The 14,756-nt window shown below is 41.4% G+C and overlaps 1 protein-coding gene, 1 non-coding gene and 1 pseudogene across 20 annotated transcripts in view; 2 read left to right on the forward strand and 1 right to left on the reverse strand.

The window, feature by feature from the left end:
• The window catches only part of UBAP2L (ubiquitin associated protein 2 like), a 51,627-nt gene that overhangs the window by 12,918 nt on the left and 23,953 nt on the right, over nt 1-14,756 (forward strand). For 13 of the 19 annotated variants that reach the window (XM_053592455.1, XM_053592450.1, XM_053592459.1 and 10 more), the window contains 7 exons: nt 978-1,146; nt 1,555-1,650; nt 2,068-2,113; nt 4,481-4,593; nt 9,201-9,253; nt 10,863-10,948; nt 13,262-13,433. In XM_053592455.1, the coding sequence (XP_053448430.1) occupies nt 978-1,146; nt 1,555-1,650; nt 2,068-2,113; nt 4,481-4,593; nt 9,201-9,253; nt 10,863-10,948; nt 13,262-13,433 (735 nt within the window). Of the gene's footprint in view, nt 1-977; nt 1,180-1,554; nt 1,651-2,067; nt 2,114-4,480; nt 4,594-9,200; nt 9,254-10,862; nt 10,949-13,261; nt 13,434-14,756 lie in introns of all 19 variants that reach the window. The other 6 variants (XM_053592445.1, XM_053592451.1, XM_053592446.1 and 3 more) reach the window with 1 other exon arrangement.
• Nucleotides 3,483-3,638, forward strand: LOC128587113 (U1 spliceosomal RNA). The gene has a single exon (XR_008380526.1). It is a non-coding gene; the product is annotated as a U1 spliceosomal RNA (small nuclear RNA).
• Nucleotides 5,866-5,966, reverse strand: LOC128586970 (uncharacterized; annotated as a pseudogene).

Consider the following 14,756-nt stretch of genomic DNA (forward strand, 5'->3'; position numbering starts at 1 on the left):
TAGATTAGATATTTGAAATTACACAGCTGTTACTAAGCATCGGGGCCCTGGTTGTTTGATAATATGGTAAAATAGTAAAGATCTAGTAGTCTTGGTGTTTGTCCTGGAACTTTTGTTTGCATAGATTTTTGCAAAAATATGTATAAACTAAGGTGTACATGTTTTCAAAACTTTAAATTCGTAAAGTTTATTTTCCTAATGAGTATTTTGCATGGGTGTTTATCTTGTTTTCTTTACAGATTTTCTCTCTTGTAGTTTGGAATATATCACAGACAATGTATTCTGCTTTGGGGAAAGTTAAATTGGATTATGTTGGTTAAAGTACAGGGAGAACACAGCAGGTGAAGCCTGGAAAGAAGGCTTCCTGTAATCAGTATGTCTCAGGGCCAGGCCTGTGAATGCTGTTTGGTTATCTTTTCAGTGAAATTGCTCTTTGTTTGCATATGTGTAGGTTGGTAGGTTGATTGTTGGTTTAGTTGTTTTCTCTTCTTCAGAGAACCTGCCCAAGAGCTGAATGCTGTTTATTCATTCTGAGGTCATAGGTTACTTTCAGAAACTTTTCCTTGTTTGCTTTATTTGATATGAATAAGACTGAAAAGTTGAGGGTCATGCAATCCAAAGGGAATTAGTTTTTTTAGCCCAAGAAACAAAACTTAGGGACCGGTAACTCGGTCCTTTGACTTATATATGGAGCGACTGAGCTAGATCAAGGTCTTTGTGATTCTGTCTCTTGGAAGTGATTTCTGCAATGCATTACTTACAAACACCTCCCTTAAGAAAAGGACTTTACTTTTGGCAGTCTTACGTGTAAAATTTGTTTGGATATTTGGTCTGTACATTCTGCTTAAACAGAGAAGTATATTAGACATGGATGCTGAGAAGAGAATGACTAAATCAGTCATTTGTCATATCTTTCATCTTTGGTATACTGATAGCAGCCCATATTGACTAGACATAAATCCTCCACTTTCCTTTAGCATTCCTGGGAGATGGTCGGGAAGAAGAAGGGAGTCTCAGGACAGAAGGATGGTGGCCAGACAGAATCCAATGAAGAAGGCAAAGAAAATCGAGACCGGGACAGAGACTATAGTCGGCGACGTGGTGGGCCACCAAGACGAGGGAGAGGTGCCAGCCGTGGACGAGAGTGTATGCATGGGCCTTTGTCAAAACCAGCTGTGGGTCAGTGATGTTTAGACTCCAGGGATGTGCCAAGGTCCCCAGGAAATGTTATAATGCGTTTATGGTTTTTTTTCACTCTCATCTGTTTTGAGACCTTAGCATCTCTTTCCTATAGTCTTTTCAAGTAATAGCCACCAGTATGACTTACGATTGCCCTGTAGTTTGTAAGTTACTTGATTTCAGCTCCCTGTTTATGGTTCCCCATTCCCTGAGTAACCTTTACGTGCTGTACTTCCAGCTCATTTTCTCTTGTTTTTTTGTATCCCCAACACCGTATCACAAACCATTTATTTATATTTTTATATATTTGTATATATTCTATTAACCCTGCCCTGGCCATCTTTTTTTTTTTTTTAACTCTTATTTTTATTTTAGTTCGAGGTCAGGAAAATGGATTGGATGGCGCCAAGAGTGGAGGGCCTTCTGGAAGAGGCACAGAAAGAGGCAGAAGGGGCCGTGGTCGTGGCCGAGGTGATTGGTTCGTGGGGGAATGGATATTGGGAGTAGGTTATTCTTTATTTCATTAAGGTCTTCTGTATTTAAAAACAAATTAACGTGGATTCTGGTTATCTTCAGTTGTTGAGGTGTTATGTGTATACTAGAGATTACTGAAGTGGAGAGAGGAGGGAAAGAAGGTGTGTGTCATTTTCTCTAGTCTTTATTGCTGATGGTCCTGTGTTTGCATATGAGGACCTAGCAGTTTAAGCAGCAAGAGAACAGTCTGTCAACAGTATTGATTGCCTAGCTCTATTAACTTATGTGCCACATGGGACTGAGAGAAAAAGACATGATGATATCAGCAATTTAACAGAGCTGCGCCTACTGATAAGGTGGTTTTATATCAGCTTCAAAAGCATTTCTCTTTTCTGTTCTTTTTCTCTTCTTTAGGTGGCTCTGGCAGGCGAGGAGGAAGGTTTTCTGCTCAAGGAATGGGGTATGTTTCATTTATCTAGTGTCTTTAATTTCTTTCCCCTTAAGAATCACAGGTGCTGGCTTGGCGCCTGTGGGTCAAGCGGCTAAGGCGCCAGCCACATACACCTGAGCTGGCGGGTTCGAATCCAGCCCAGGCCTGCCAGACAACAATGACGGCTGCAACCAAAAAATAGCTGGGCGTTGTGGCAGGTGCCTGTAGTCCCAGCTACTTGGGTGGCGGAGGCAGGAGAATGGCTGGAGCCCAGGAGTTGGAGGTTGCTGTGAGCTCTGATGCCATGGCACTCTACCCAGGGTGACAGTTTGAGGCTCTGTCTTAAAAAAAAGAATCACAGGTGCTGGGTGCAATGACTCACACCTATAATCCCAGCACTTGGGAGGCTGAGCCTGTTGGAGTGCCTGAGCTCATGAATTTGAGACCAGCCAGAGCAAGAGCAAGACCTCATCTCTAAAAAATAGTCAGGGATTGTGGTAGGTTTCTATAGTCCCAGCTACTTTGGAGGCTGAGGCAAGAGAATCACTTAAGTCCAATAGTTTGAGGTTGCTGTGAGCTGTGACTGCCACAGCACTCTATCAAGGGTGACAAAGTGAGACTGTTTAAAAAAAAAAAAAAAAGGGGGGGGTTTGGTGCCTGTAGCTCAGCTAGGGTGCCAGCCACATACACCAGAGCTGGTGGGTTCAAATCCAGCCTGGGCCTGTCAAACAACAATGACAACTATAATCAAAGAAAAAAATAGCCGGGCCTTGTGGCATGTGCCTGTAGTCCCAGCCACTTGGGAGGCTGAGGCAAGAGAATCGCTTAAGCCCAAGAGTTTGAGGTTGCTTTGAGCTGTGACGCCATGGCACTCTTCCAGGGTGACAGCTTGAGGCTCTTCTTTGTTTTCTTTTTCTTCGCTTCTTTTTTTTTGCAGTATTTGACCAGGGCTGGGTTTGAACCTGACACCTCCTGCATATGGGGCCAGCGCCCTACTCCTTTGAGCCACAGGTGCTGCCCGAGACTCTTGTCTCAAAAAACCCCCCAAAATAATCACAGGTGGGCTCAGTGGCTCAGGCCTACAATTGTAGCACTCTGAGAAACTGAGGTGGATGGATTGCCTGAGCTCAGGAGTTTGAGACCACTCTGAACTGGCATAAGACCTGGTCTCTAAAAATTGCTGAGTGTGTGGCAGGCGCCTGTAGTTCCACCTACTTGAGGCAGAGGCAAGGGGATCACTGGAGCCCAAGAGTTTGAGGGTTCTGTGAGCTATAAAGCTAGGGCGCTCAACAGGGGGTGACAAAATGAGACTTTATCTAAAAAAAAAAAAAAAAAAAAACCATGACAAGTAACCTTAACTAAAATGTGATTTTGAGTATTTAATCAAAAAAATTTATGCATACTTAACCGGGCAGGGGAGATACCATGATTATGAAGGTGGTTTTCGCAGGGCAGAGCCTATCCATCCCACACTGGATGTGCTGATTCATGTGATTTCCCCAAATGTGGGGAATTGAACTGTGTAATTTGGCCGTGCAAGGTGGCTCACACCTGTAATCCCAGCACTCTGGGAGGCTGAGGCGGGTGGATTGCCTGAGTTCAGCGAGATCCCATCTCTAAAAATAGCTGGGTATTGTGGTGGGTGCCTGTAGTCCCAGCTACTGGGGAGGTTTTTGAGGCAAGAGAATCGCTTAAGCCCAAGAGTTTGAGGTTGCTGTGAGCTGTGTCACCATAGCACACTACCAGTGGCTATAAGGTGAGACTCTGTCTCAAAAAAAGAAAACTGTAATTTGTGGGAGGGGGAGATTGTGCTTACATTCTTATCTTGTGTTAAAAAAAGATATGTGGACTTAAAGCTCATTTCTTAGGGATAAGCATTTATCACTTGGGTTCCTGCTATTTTCTCAAGATAGTCTTCATATAAGTTGAGATTCTACCATGAAATTCTGGGTTAGGCTGATAAAGTGAGAAAAAGCAGATAGCATGTAAGATTACAAAATGGGGGTGGCGCCTATGGCTCAGTGAGTAGGGCGCTGGCCCCACTTACCAAGGATAGTGGGTTCAAACCCAGCCTCCGTCAAATTGCAACAAAAATATAGCTGGGCCTTGTGGCGGGCGCCTGTAGTCCCAGCTGCTTGGGAGGCTGAGACAAGAGAATCTCGTAAGCCCAAAAAAGCTGGAGGTTGCTGTGAGCCTTGTGACATCATGGCACTCTACCGAGGACAGTAAAGTGAGACTCTGTCTCTACAAGAAAAAGAAAAAAAAAAATTACGGAATGGGGCCCTGATTGATGTGTATTAGGAAGGAGACAGTTGTGAGTTTGAATGCCCTCTTTGAGTTAATGTTCACTGAAGCTGGTTAGAGATGAGAGACTCTTTTAAGCTTTATTTTTTTCAGAACCTTTAACCCAGCTGATTATGCAGAGCCAGCCAATACTGATGATAACTATGGCAATAGTAGCGGCAATACGTGGAACAACACCGGCCACTTTGAACCAGATGATGGGACGAGTGAGTGATCATTTATTATTCATTTCTGTCTCTGGGAATCTAAGGAAATAAATGTCTTTGAGCTTATAGTTACATAAAAAAGTGGATCAGCAGTGTTTGTTGGGTGCTGAGATAGGAATGAGAAAGGAATGGTAATTGAATTACTATGTATGTTGTTTTCACATGATTATTATTATTATTATTATTTTTGGTTTTTGGCCAGGGCTAGGTTTGAACCCGCCACCTCTGGCATATGGGACCAGCGCCCTACACCTTGAGCCACAGGCACCACCCTCACATGATTATTTTATTAAATGGGCATTATTTATTAGTGGGCATTATTTATTAATGTCATCTGGAAAGTGATTTCCAGATGACAAAACTAAGACTGAAAGAGAGGTTTTGAATTGACATTTGAACTCTGAATTGGTCAACTGTGTTCTTTCAGTCATACTGTGTCCCTGCTTTTAGCTCCATATACTAGAGTAGCATTGCCTTTTGAAAAGATATCCAGAAGAGGGCAGCGCCTGTGGCTCAAGGAGTAGGATGCCGGTCCCATATGCCGGAGGTGGCGGGTTCAAACCGAGCCCTGGCCAAAAACCACAAAAAAAAAAAAAAAAAAAAAAAAAAAAGAAAAGATATCCAGAAGTAATGTGTTGATTAATTAACTTACTACTTGTAAAGATGAACAGCACCCAAAGTCCACACCATTCATGTATGTGCATGCATATTTGTTTTCTAGCACCAAGATAGGAATATCCTTTTTTTCTTTCAGTTTTGGGAAATCTCAGTATCTGAGCAAGAAGGACATCTCTAGTCTTTCTGATGTTATGTTGAATAGCCTTTTTGGTGTGGTGGAGTATAATGGGATTACTTTTCTGTTAGCTGACTTTGGTTCCTGCATCTGGGTTAGGGTATGAATATTTCAGGCTGACGTAAAAATAAGTGTGCTGCTTTTAATAAGCGCCTCTGAGCTTTAGAGTGCTTTCTTCTTATAAGGATCACCTTCCTCCTTCTGGCTGAGCTAGCCACGTGAGAGATTTGAGGATTTATAAAAAGGGGATGAATACGGCCTGAAATAGACTCTTTGACCCTTTATCCATTTTAATTTGCTTTGTCCGATTTCAAAGATCAGTGATCTTTATCTCTGGATCTTTGGGGAGGGTCTTTGGCATCAATAGTGTCTTATGTACTTTCTGTAAGATGTTACTTAGCAGGTTCTGAATGTTGTCTGCTTTTTGCTCACTAAGCTGCTATCTCAAACACTCATTTTTATTTTTAACAGGTTTTTTAAAAAATGTGGAATACTTTATGAGTTTGTATGTCACCCTTGCATAGGGGCTATGCTAATCTTCTCTGTATTTTAGTGTATGTATGCCAAGGCTAGGACATAAACTCATTCATTTATTTTTGTATTTTAATTTTTTGAGACAGAGTCTTACTCTGTCACCCTGGGGTTGAGTGCTGTGGCGTGATCGTAGCACACTGTAACCTCAAACTTGAGCTCAAGTGATAATGTTTCAGCTTCCCTAGTAGCAGTACTATAGGCGCTGGCCACTGTGCCCAGCTAATTTTTCTATTTTTAGTAGAGACAGGGTCTTGCTCTTGGTCAGGTTGGTCTTGAACTTCTGAGCTCAAACAATCCACTGCCTTAGCTTCCCAGAGTGCTGGGATTACGGGTGTGAGCCATGGTGCTAGACCTATTTTTCATACATACCATTGGTGGGAGCTAAAGTTGGGTTATTGACAAGGCAGGTATCTTGTTTAATTTCCCTGTCATTTGACTGTGAAATGTCCTGTTGTCTTTTAACTTACTGTACTATGGGAGGCATTAGGCTTTTTTTTGAGGCATTAGGTTTTTAAAGGCTTTGTAGAGGCAGTGCTGGCAGTCTTGATAACAAATAAGTTACTGATTTGAGCTGTAGTTTATTTTTATCTTTGCCACCAGAAAAGATGGTGCAAATTAAGGGATTTCTTTTTAGTTTGTAATAGAAAGTCAGTCATGGAGTCCAGTCCTTAGCCTTAGCTGTCTCTAATAAGGATCTAGTTGGAAAAACAGGAAAGAATAAAGTTTGTGTAGAAAAGGGAATTTTGGAAGGTTGAAATCAGAAATGTGATCTGTGGCTGAACATGTCTCATGTCTCTGTCAGCTTGTTAGTGTGAAATTTGGGTATAGCTTTTTCCATTTTTTGGAGATAGCAACCTTAAACTCCTAGGCTCAAGCGATTCTCCTGCCTCACCCTCCCAGATAGCTGGGACTATCGGCGCATGCCACAATGCCCTGGCTATTTTTGAGAGATGAGGCCTCGCTCTGGTTCATGCTGGTCTTGAAGCTGTGAGCTCAGCCAATCCTCCCGCCTTGGCCTCCCAAGTGATGGGATTACAGGCATGAGTCAATGTGCCTAGCCTCTTTTTTTCCACTGTTAATGTCATGGTAGAAACATAATTTCACGCATAATCTCATTTTGTGTTTTCATGATAGTAAACTTCATATTCCCCCTTTAATTTAAAAATAAATTCAAACCTACTCTTAGAATATCTATAGGTATAGTGATATTGGGGGTTGACATTCTCATTCATAAAAAAATTTCATTGGTTGTCCTTTTTTGTTTTAGGACTTGATTTCATTGGGGTTTAGGAGTCAAATGATCCCTGAGAATTTGAGACTGCTCCTGGTATGATAGATCCAGGCCGAACTGCCTTGGATTGTTTTGTAGATTTTCATAAACTGAAATATTTGTGGATAAGTCATTTTTCTCTCTTGTTTTTTCTCTTTTGTTCTCATTTTATATGTCTGCTTTTTTCTTACAAGTTTAGTTTAATGAATGTTGATATTACATTGACTGCTTTCTGCTGATGAAATAGAAACCCTAATCTATTGTTCAGAGCAGTTCCATCTTACTATATCTTAATGCTTCCTCACCATTGCGCTCTTCCTTAGCCCATGACCATACATGCTTATGGTAACATACCAAAGAAGTATCTACATTTTTCCTTTCCATCTCAGTTTAAGTACCAGAGTGCAAAAAAGTAATTCTTGTACTGAGAGTCTATATTAGATAATGTTTCACATCACTTGTAAATCTAGGGTTGTAGATAAGTGCTAACTCATCTTGGGTCGCATTTAAGCAGGGTCAGATGGATGTTGACGAGAAGAAAGTATGTTGTCAACAGAGAGGGAGAGAAAACTGTGCTTTGTAACCTATCTATGTTCAGATTGGACTTTGAGACCATTGTCATTATTAAGTGGTTTGGGATTTCTTTGGTGTAGTTTTAACATTTTCCTGTAAGAAATAAGGTTTTCCATTGTTAAATGTTTAGAAGAATTTCAGGTGGGTTTGGTGTTAGAATATTTCTCTTCAGTGACCATGGAATATCTGAGTGTCAGGCTTTTTTTCATTCTCAAGAGCTTTTTCCGGTTGGACAGAGGGCTTCAAAAGCTATTGAATATTGACTCTTGTTTCAGAGAAGAAAATAAGGGGTCTTATCCCTTCTATTAGATGAATTCTTATTTCTTACTATGTTCTTTGGTTGAAGAGAAGAATCCTTGTTCTTACAGAAATTTTCATCAAAATTCCTTAAGAAAGGGTATTTATCCTTTCTTAATACATGTGGCAAATGGGCGGTGCCTGTGGCTCAGTGGGAAGGGCGCCGGCCCCATATACTGAGGGTGGCGGGTTTGGGCCCGGCCCGGCCCAACTGCAACAAAAAAAATAGCTGGGCATTGTGCCAGGTGCCTGTAGTCCCAGCTGCTCAGGAGGCTGAAGGCAAGAGAATCATCTAAGCCCAGGAGTTTGAGGTTGCTGTGAGCTGTGACATCATGGCACTTGACTGAGGGCGATAAAGTGAGACTCTTATCTCTACAAAAAAAAAAAAGAAAAAATGGCAAATGAAGGGATTTGATTGCTGGACCTCGCCACTGGAAGCTTTATCCTAATTTTAATATTAGCAATGTGAGGAGGGTACATGCCCTGGGAGAGTCAAATTTCTTGTTCTTTATGAGGAGGAGTATAGTAATAACTGTCATTCATATTTGATTTTTCAGTCTTATCCATTGATATCCATAAACCATAGATCTAGAGGGGCTTTCCTTATAGTTATCTGATTAAACCAATAAGATCTATAAACTTGACTTCTGCTGAGTATGCATTTTTAGTTCTGTTCTAATAGCAAATAGTTCTCATTACTCTGTTTGGATTTCAAACGTCCCTTTGCTGCCCTTTCACCATCGCGTTGGGCAGCCATTTGTGTTTCTGTCACTTCTGCCATCTCCCTTCAGCCTGCCTGCTCATATATTTTGGTTTAAAGTGGCTGCTGCCATTTCACAGAATTGATCACTAAATCAGAGTGATGAGGACCTTAAAAGATAGTGCCTGGAGCATTGGGTTAGTGTCTTCTCCCCTGACTCCAATGTAACTGAGAGTAGCTTTGAAATCAAACTTACTAAGACCTGGTACTCTGAGGTATCCTTTTATAGAGAGTCTTTGCCTACCGCTGAAGCCCAAGAATTCTTTCTGATTACTAAATTCTGGTCATATTTTTGGCTGCTGAAAATGGTAACACCTTACTGTTTTCTACACATGCTTTGCGCACTTAAAATTACTTCACTATTTTTCCTTTCTTCCCAGGTGCATGGAGGACCACAACAGAGGAGTGGGGGACTGAAGACTGGAATGAAGATGTAGGTATTCCCAGATCACTCTTCACTAGTGCCTTCTATCCCTAAGTGGTGTTTAGGGATAGAAAGTGGGTATGTTTCTACCCCTCAAAATTCACCCTTAAGATTCTGACCCGAAACTTTTACATCCAAAATAGTGTTCTGAGCCAGAACATTTCACATATGTTATATGAAGGAGACTGGGCATGAACAGGACTCTGTGGAACCACTCTATGGAAAGGGCAAGTGAACTTGTGTAAGTCCAATATCTGATTGTCGGATTTATCCCAGGAAGAGATGGTGGTTGGGTAGGGCACAGAAATGGAGCTAGGCAGGTAGTGCTTCAGTCACAGCTACTGGTGGCACATGACTATTGGGAGCCATTCCATTATTTGGTTTGTGCTTAAGTATTTGGTTTAAGATCCTATAATTGGTTGGAAAGTGAGCATAATGGTACCAGATCCTCAAGGTTATAGTAAGGTTGGCTCTGGAACCCTTGGGTTTACTCGAAGCCCATCTTTGTAGGTGTAATTGAGATGAGTATGTGTAGCCTTGGCTATCTGTGAGCTTGACTCAACTTGGAAACCTCATAGATGGGTGGTATATAAATGAGCTCTGTGAATTCACTTTGAGTACTATGTCACTTTGAGAGAATTTTGCTGATTCCTGATCACAGTCAAACTTTTGCTGTGAATTATGGTTTTCAATATACATGGATAAAACTCTCAACATTGCAAGACCCACTTTCCCATACTTACATGTAGTCAGGCAAGACAGCTTTTGTGGTAAGAGGAATTGACATGTCAAAATTGGTTGCTGGTCCCTGGTTTTTAAAATTTTAGATGTGTTAGCATCAGAGGCTAATTATTGTCTAGTGTAACTGAGCTAACCTGCCTTGGCAAATTCTGCTGGTTTCCTATATTTGGCTTGTCAAAGCAGAGTTGCTTAGGCAACTTTCAGAGAATGATATATTGGGGAGGGGTTGGTTTCCGTGTTTTTCAGGGAGATTTAGTTAAGAAGTCAAAGAAAAAGCCTAGATCAATTTTTGAATAGTAGGAAAAGTTACTCCTTACAATTGCTTGCCTAATTTTGTTACCTTAATAATGAATGGAAAGACTAGGTGTAATAAAATCAGTATTAAGGCAAAAATTGTATGTAGTTAAAATTATTTCTCAAAAGACCATAACTCATTAGTACTTGGTCTCTTACCGTCCAAAAGCCAAATATTAACTTTTTCTTTCTTCATTTTGGCTATGATCTTTTTTGAGGGGGTTCAAAAGGGACTAGTGGAAGGTAAAAGTGATTTGGGTAACAGGTGGGGAGTTGGGAACTGTAATGGGAAAATAGGGATCTTTCTCTTTTTATGTCTAGCATGTATACCTGAAAGTTCATTGTGCATATGACAATGGGACTCTACTATTATTTTGTGTTCCTGCATTCTACTTTTCTTTAAATATGACCACTGAGCATGTATTCAAGGTGCTTGAAGGTCAATCCACTCAGGATTCCTTGGGGTAGTTTTATCTCTGTAGGCTTTTTTTCTTTTATTTGATGTTGAATTCCCATTACCTAATGCCAAGTTCCTGACTGCGGTTTCCTGACACCAGGAGTGACTATTCCTTCTGTTTTCCAGCTTTCTGAGACCAAGATCTTCACTGCCTCTAATGTGTCCTCAGTGCCTCTGCCTACGGAGAATGTGACAATCACTGCTGGCCAGAGGCAAGTGTGTGGCAAAAATTAGTATCTTTTTACATAAAGATTTATTGAGATAACTATAAGGAAGATTGGCACTGGCCTTCACAAACTCTTGTGATGTTGGTAATAATAATAACCAAGTAACATTAGTTCCTCTTCATTCGATTGAGAAGTAATCTACTGAATAGAAGGAGGTTCATATGTTTTAATTTTAAAGTTGATTCCGTCCCCAAATAGCACTTCAGTTACGTAAATTAGCCTATCACTTCACCAGCATTGACTATATAACTTGTTTTGAAGTAAGGGAAAGAGTAGCTGAAAGTGGAAAATGTTTTCGTTTGTTTCTGAACTCTGCAGAACTGCTCACTGGCTTCTTTTCTTACTTTATAATAATGGTCCTTGTCTGCTAAGTCCACGGAGTATAGTGATCATTTTCTCCCCTTGGGGTTAGCAGGATCTAGCTGATGAACTTTTCAGAACTTGAACCTTTGAACCTCTGGGGGTCAGTGGTAGGATATATTCGCTTCAGGTATTTTTTAATACCCTGAGAGCTTTTGGATTATTTCTAGACCTGGCAGGATACCTTTTGACTCAGAAGGCCCTAAAGAAGTGTAGGATAGGAATAGAATGTTAAGGATGTTACCAGTGGTAATGAGTGGGTTTTATTTATTTATTTATTTTTGACACAACTATGTTTTTTTATACCAGTTCTGCAATTCTCTAATACCAACTAGGTCTTCAACAGTTCAATTCTGCCACTACCCAGAGTTAGCACAGACCCCACACGTTGACAGCTCAGTTCAATAAGACCAGCCAACTACAGATTCAGAAGTTCCCATGATCCCCTTATTTGAGAATTTACTACAATTACTCAGAACTCAGGAGTTCTACTTAGTGTTACTGGGTCATTGTAAAGGTACAAGTTAAGAATAGCCAAATGGAAGAAATGCATAGGACAAAGTATGGATGGGTGGGTGGGCACAGAGAGTTTGTATGTCCCCTCCAGATATCCTGAAGCTTTTCGGATTTCATGTTAGAGGTTTTTTTTTTGGAGACAGAGTCTCATTATGGTGCCCCCGGGAGAATGCTGTAGTGTCACAGCTTACAGCAACCTCAAACTCTTTGTCTTTAAGCGATTTCTCTTGCCTCAGCCTCCCAAGTAGCTGGGACTACAAGCGCCTGCCACAATGCCCGACTATTTTTTTGGTTGCAGCTGTCGTCATTGTTTAGCAGGCCTGGGCCTGGCTCATACCTGCCAGCTGGCACCCTACTTACTGAGCTACAGGGGCCAAGCCATTGTTCGAGGTTTTTGAATTGCCGTTTCATTAACTCGGCATGCCTGGTTAAGTCTTTGGCCATTGAACTTAATAGCTAATTTACTTCTTCTGGAGTTGGGTGGGGTTGGAAGGGGCTGAAAGTTCCTATGGCCAGTCCTCATCCTGAAGCTTCTAGGGACCCTACTCTGGGTCACAATAGAATAAATTCTGGTGTGGTTGAAGGAAGCCGGAACACTTAGGAAGTTCTAAGTGTTTTAGGAGATCTGTGCTAGGAACAAAGCAGAGCCCAGATACATACTTCTATTATCCCACAGGTAACTTGAAAGGATTTTAAAGTTGGGAGAAAAAAGTCTCTAAAACCATCTCTATTTTAAAGCCACTTAAAGATAACAGAGTTCTGGTATATGGTTTTATAACAGAAATTGGTAATGGTAGGTATTTAGTATTGAAATCATGGATAAGTGTTGGAAATTTTCGCCTAGTCATTGAGCTTCATATTAAAACTAACATTTGATATTTCATTAAATAAGTTCAGGCTCGGCGCTCGTAGCACAGTGGTTATGGCGCCAGCCACGTACACAAAGGGTGGCGGGTTCGAACCTGGCCTGGGCCAGCTAAACAACAACTGCAACAGAAAATAGCTGGGCATTGTTGTGGGTGCCTGTAGCTACTTGGGAGGCTGAGGCAAGAGAATCACTTAAGCTCAAGAGTTGGAGGTTGCTGTGGGCTGTGATGCTATGGCATTCTATTGAGGACAGCATAATGAGACTCTGTCTCAAAAAAAAAAAAAAAAAATTTTTTTTTTAATAAGTTTACTAAAGTAAAAATTCCAAGTCACCATTATTGTTGGCAACATCAGTGGAATTTTTCTGGATGCTGTAGCCCTTATGTGTCAGTTTTTCTGGTAAAATGAAGCATTTCTGGATTTTTGTTTCTGAGTCCAATTAGAAGTATGACTAACTAAGGGACTTCATTTTGATCTAACCATAATCTCAGTTTGGTGTTGGGGAATGTTTCTGAACATCCATCACCATCAGGATCCTTTTCCTCTCCCCACTAGAATTGACCTTGCTGTTCTGTTGGGGAAGACACCATCTTCAATGGAGAATGATTCATCTAATCTGGATCCATCTCAGGCTCCTTCTCTGGCCCAGCCATTGGTGTTCAGTAACTCGAAGCAGAGTGCCATATCACAGCCTGCTTCAGGGAACACATTTTCTCATCACAGTATGGTAAGTAGGAAAAATGGTTTATCTAATCAATCAAACCCTTCTGCCAGCATACATGCACAATCATTCCTCTACCAAAGACAGAGCTTTGTGGCAGTGGGAGGTGTCTTTGTCTTAAGCAGCTTTGGGTGTAGAGATGCTGACTTGGGTGGTCGGGGATTGGTAGTCCTCTTAAGAGAGGACTTAGGTTTTGGACCAACTGGATTTTCTTTCCTTTTTTTTTTTTTTTTTTTTTTTGAGACAGTCTTATTATGTCACCCTCGGTAGAGTGCTGTGGCATCACAGCTCACAGCAAACTCAAACTCTTGGACTCAAGTGATTCTTTTTCCTCAGCTTCCCTTGTAGCTGAGACTACAGGTGCCCATCTGTACCTGGCTATTTTTGTTTGTTTGTTTAGCAGGCTGGGGCCGGGATCGAACCCACCAGCCCTGGTGCATGTGGCCAGTGCCCTAACCACTTAGCTACAGGCGCTGAGCCTAGATCTTATAAGAGTGAGTTAACACCATTTTTCTGGATACTCACTGTGCTGTACACTATTTGCTATTACACCTGAAGAGAGGGAGAAAATAAATGGCATAAACTTGTCAACAAATTTTAAACCTTTTGCAATGCTAACGAACCTTTCATGGGAGATTGTAAGCGTTCTAATTTTGTCACTTTTTTTTTTGTTGTTGAGACAGAGTCTCACTCGTCCAGATTAGAATGGCACAGCGTCAGTCTATCTCACAGCAACCTCAAACTCCTGGGCTCAAGTGATCCTTCTGCCTCAGCCTCCCAAGTAGCTGGGACTATAAGTGCCTGTTGCCATGCCCGCTAATTTTTCTATTTTTAGTAGAAATGAATTCTCACTCTTGCTCAGAATTGTGTTGAACTCCTGAGCTCAAGTGATTCTCCTGTTTCGGCCTCCCAGAGTGCTAGGATTACACTCCTGAGCCACCTTGCCTAGCCCAGTTCCCCATTTCTTGATGGAGCAGAATTGCCTTATGTTTACTTAAATCAGATGTTTGCAGACTAGGCTTCCAAAAACCAATGGTCTTCTCAAATCTGCCACTATATTAGATGTATTTTCATTTCTCTGTAAATAGGGATGAAAGTGCTTGCTCTTTTATTTTGTAGGACTGTACAAATGTGGTATCAGTAATGGTATTATAAATTACCTAGGACTTGTTATTTGTTGACTCAGAACATATAAAAAATCCAAGGTCGCGCGGCGCCTGTGGCTCAGTGAGTAGGACTCCGGCCCCATATACTGAGGGTAGTGATCTCAAGAAAAAAAAAAAAAAGGCTGGGCAGTGCCTGTGGCTTACTGCATAGGATGTTGGCCCC

Source organism: Nycticebus coucang, chromosome 5, assembly GCF_027406575.1.
Source record: "Nycticebus coucang isolate mNycCou1 chromosome 5, mNycCou1.pri, whole genome shotgun sequence".
Taxonomy (NCBI): domain Eukaryota; kingdom Metazoa; phylum Chordata; class Mammalia; order Primates; family Lorisidae; genus Nycticebus; species Nycticebus coucang.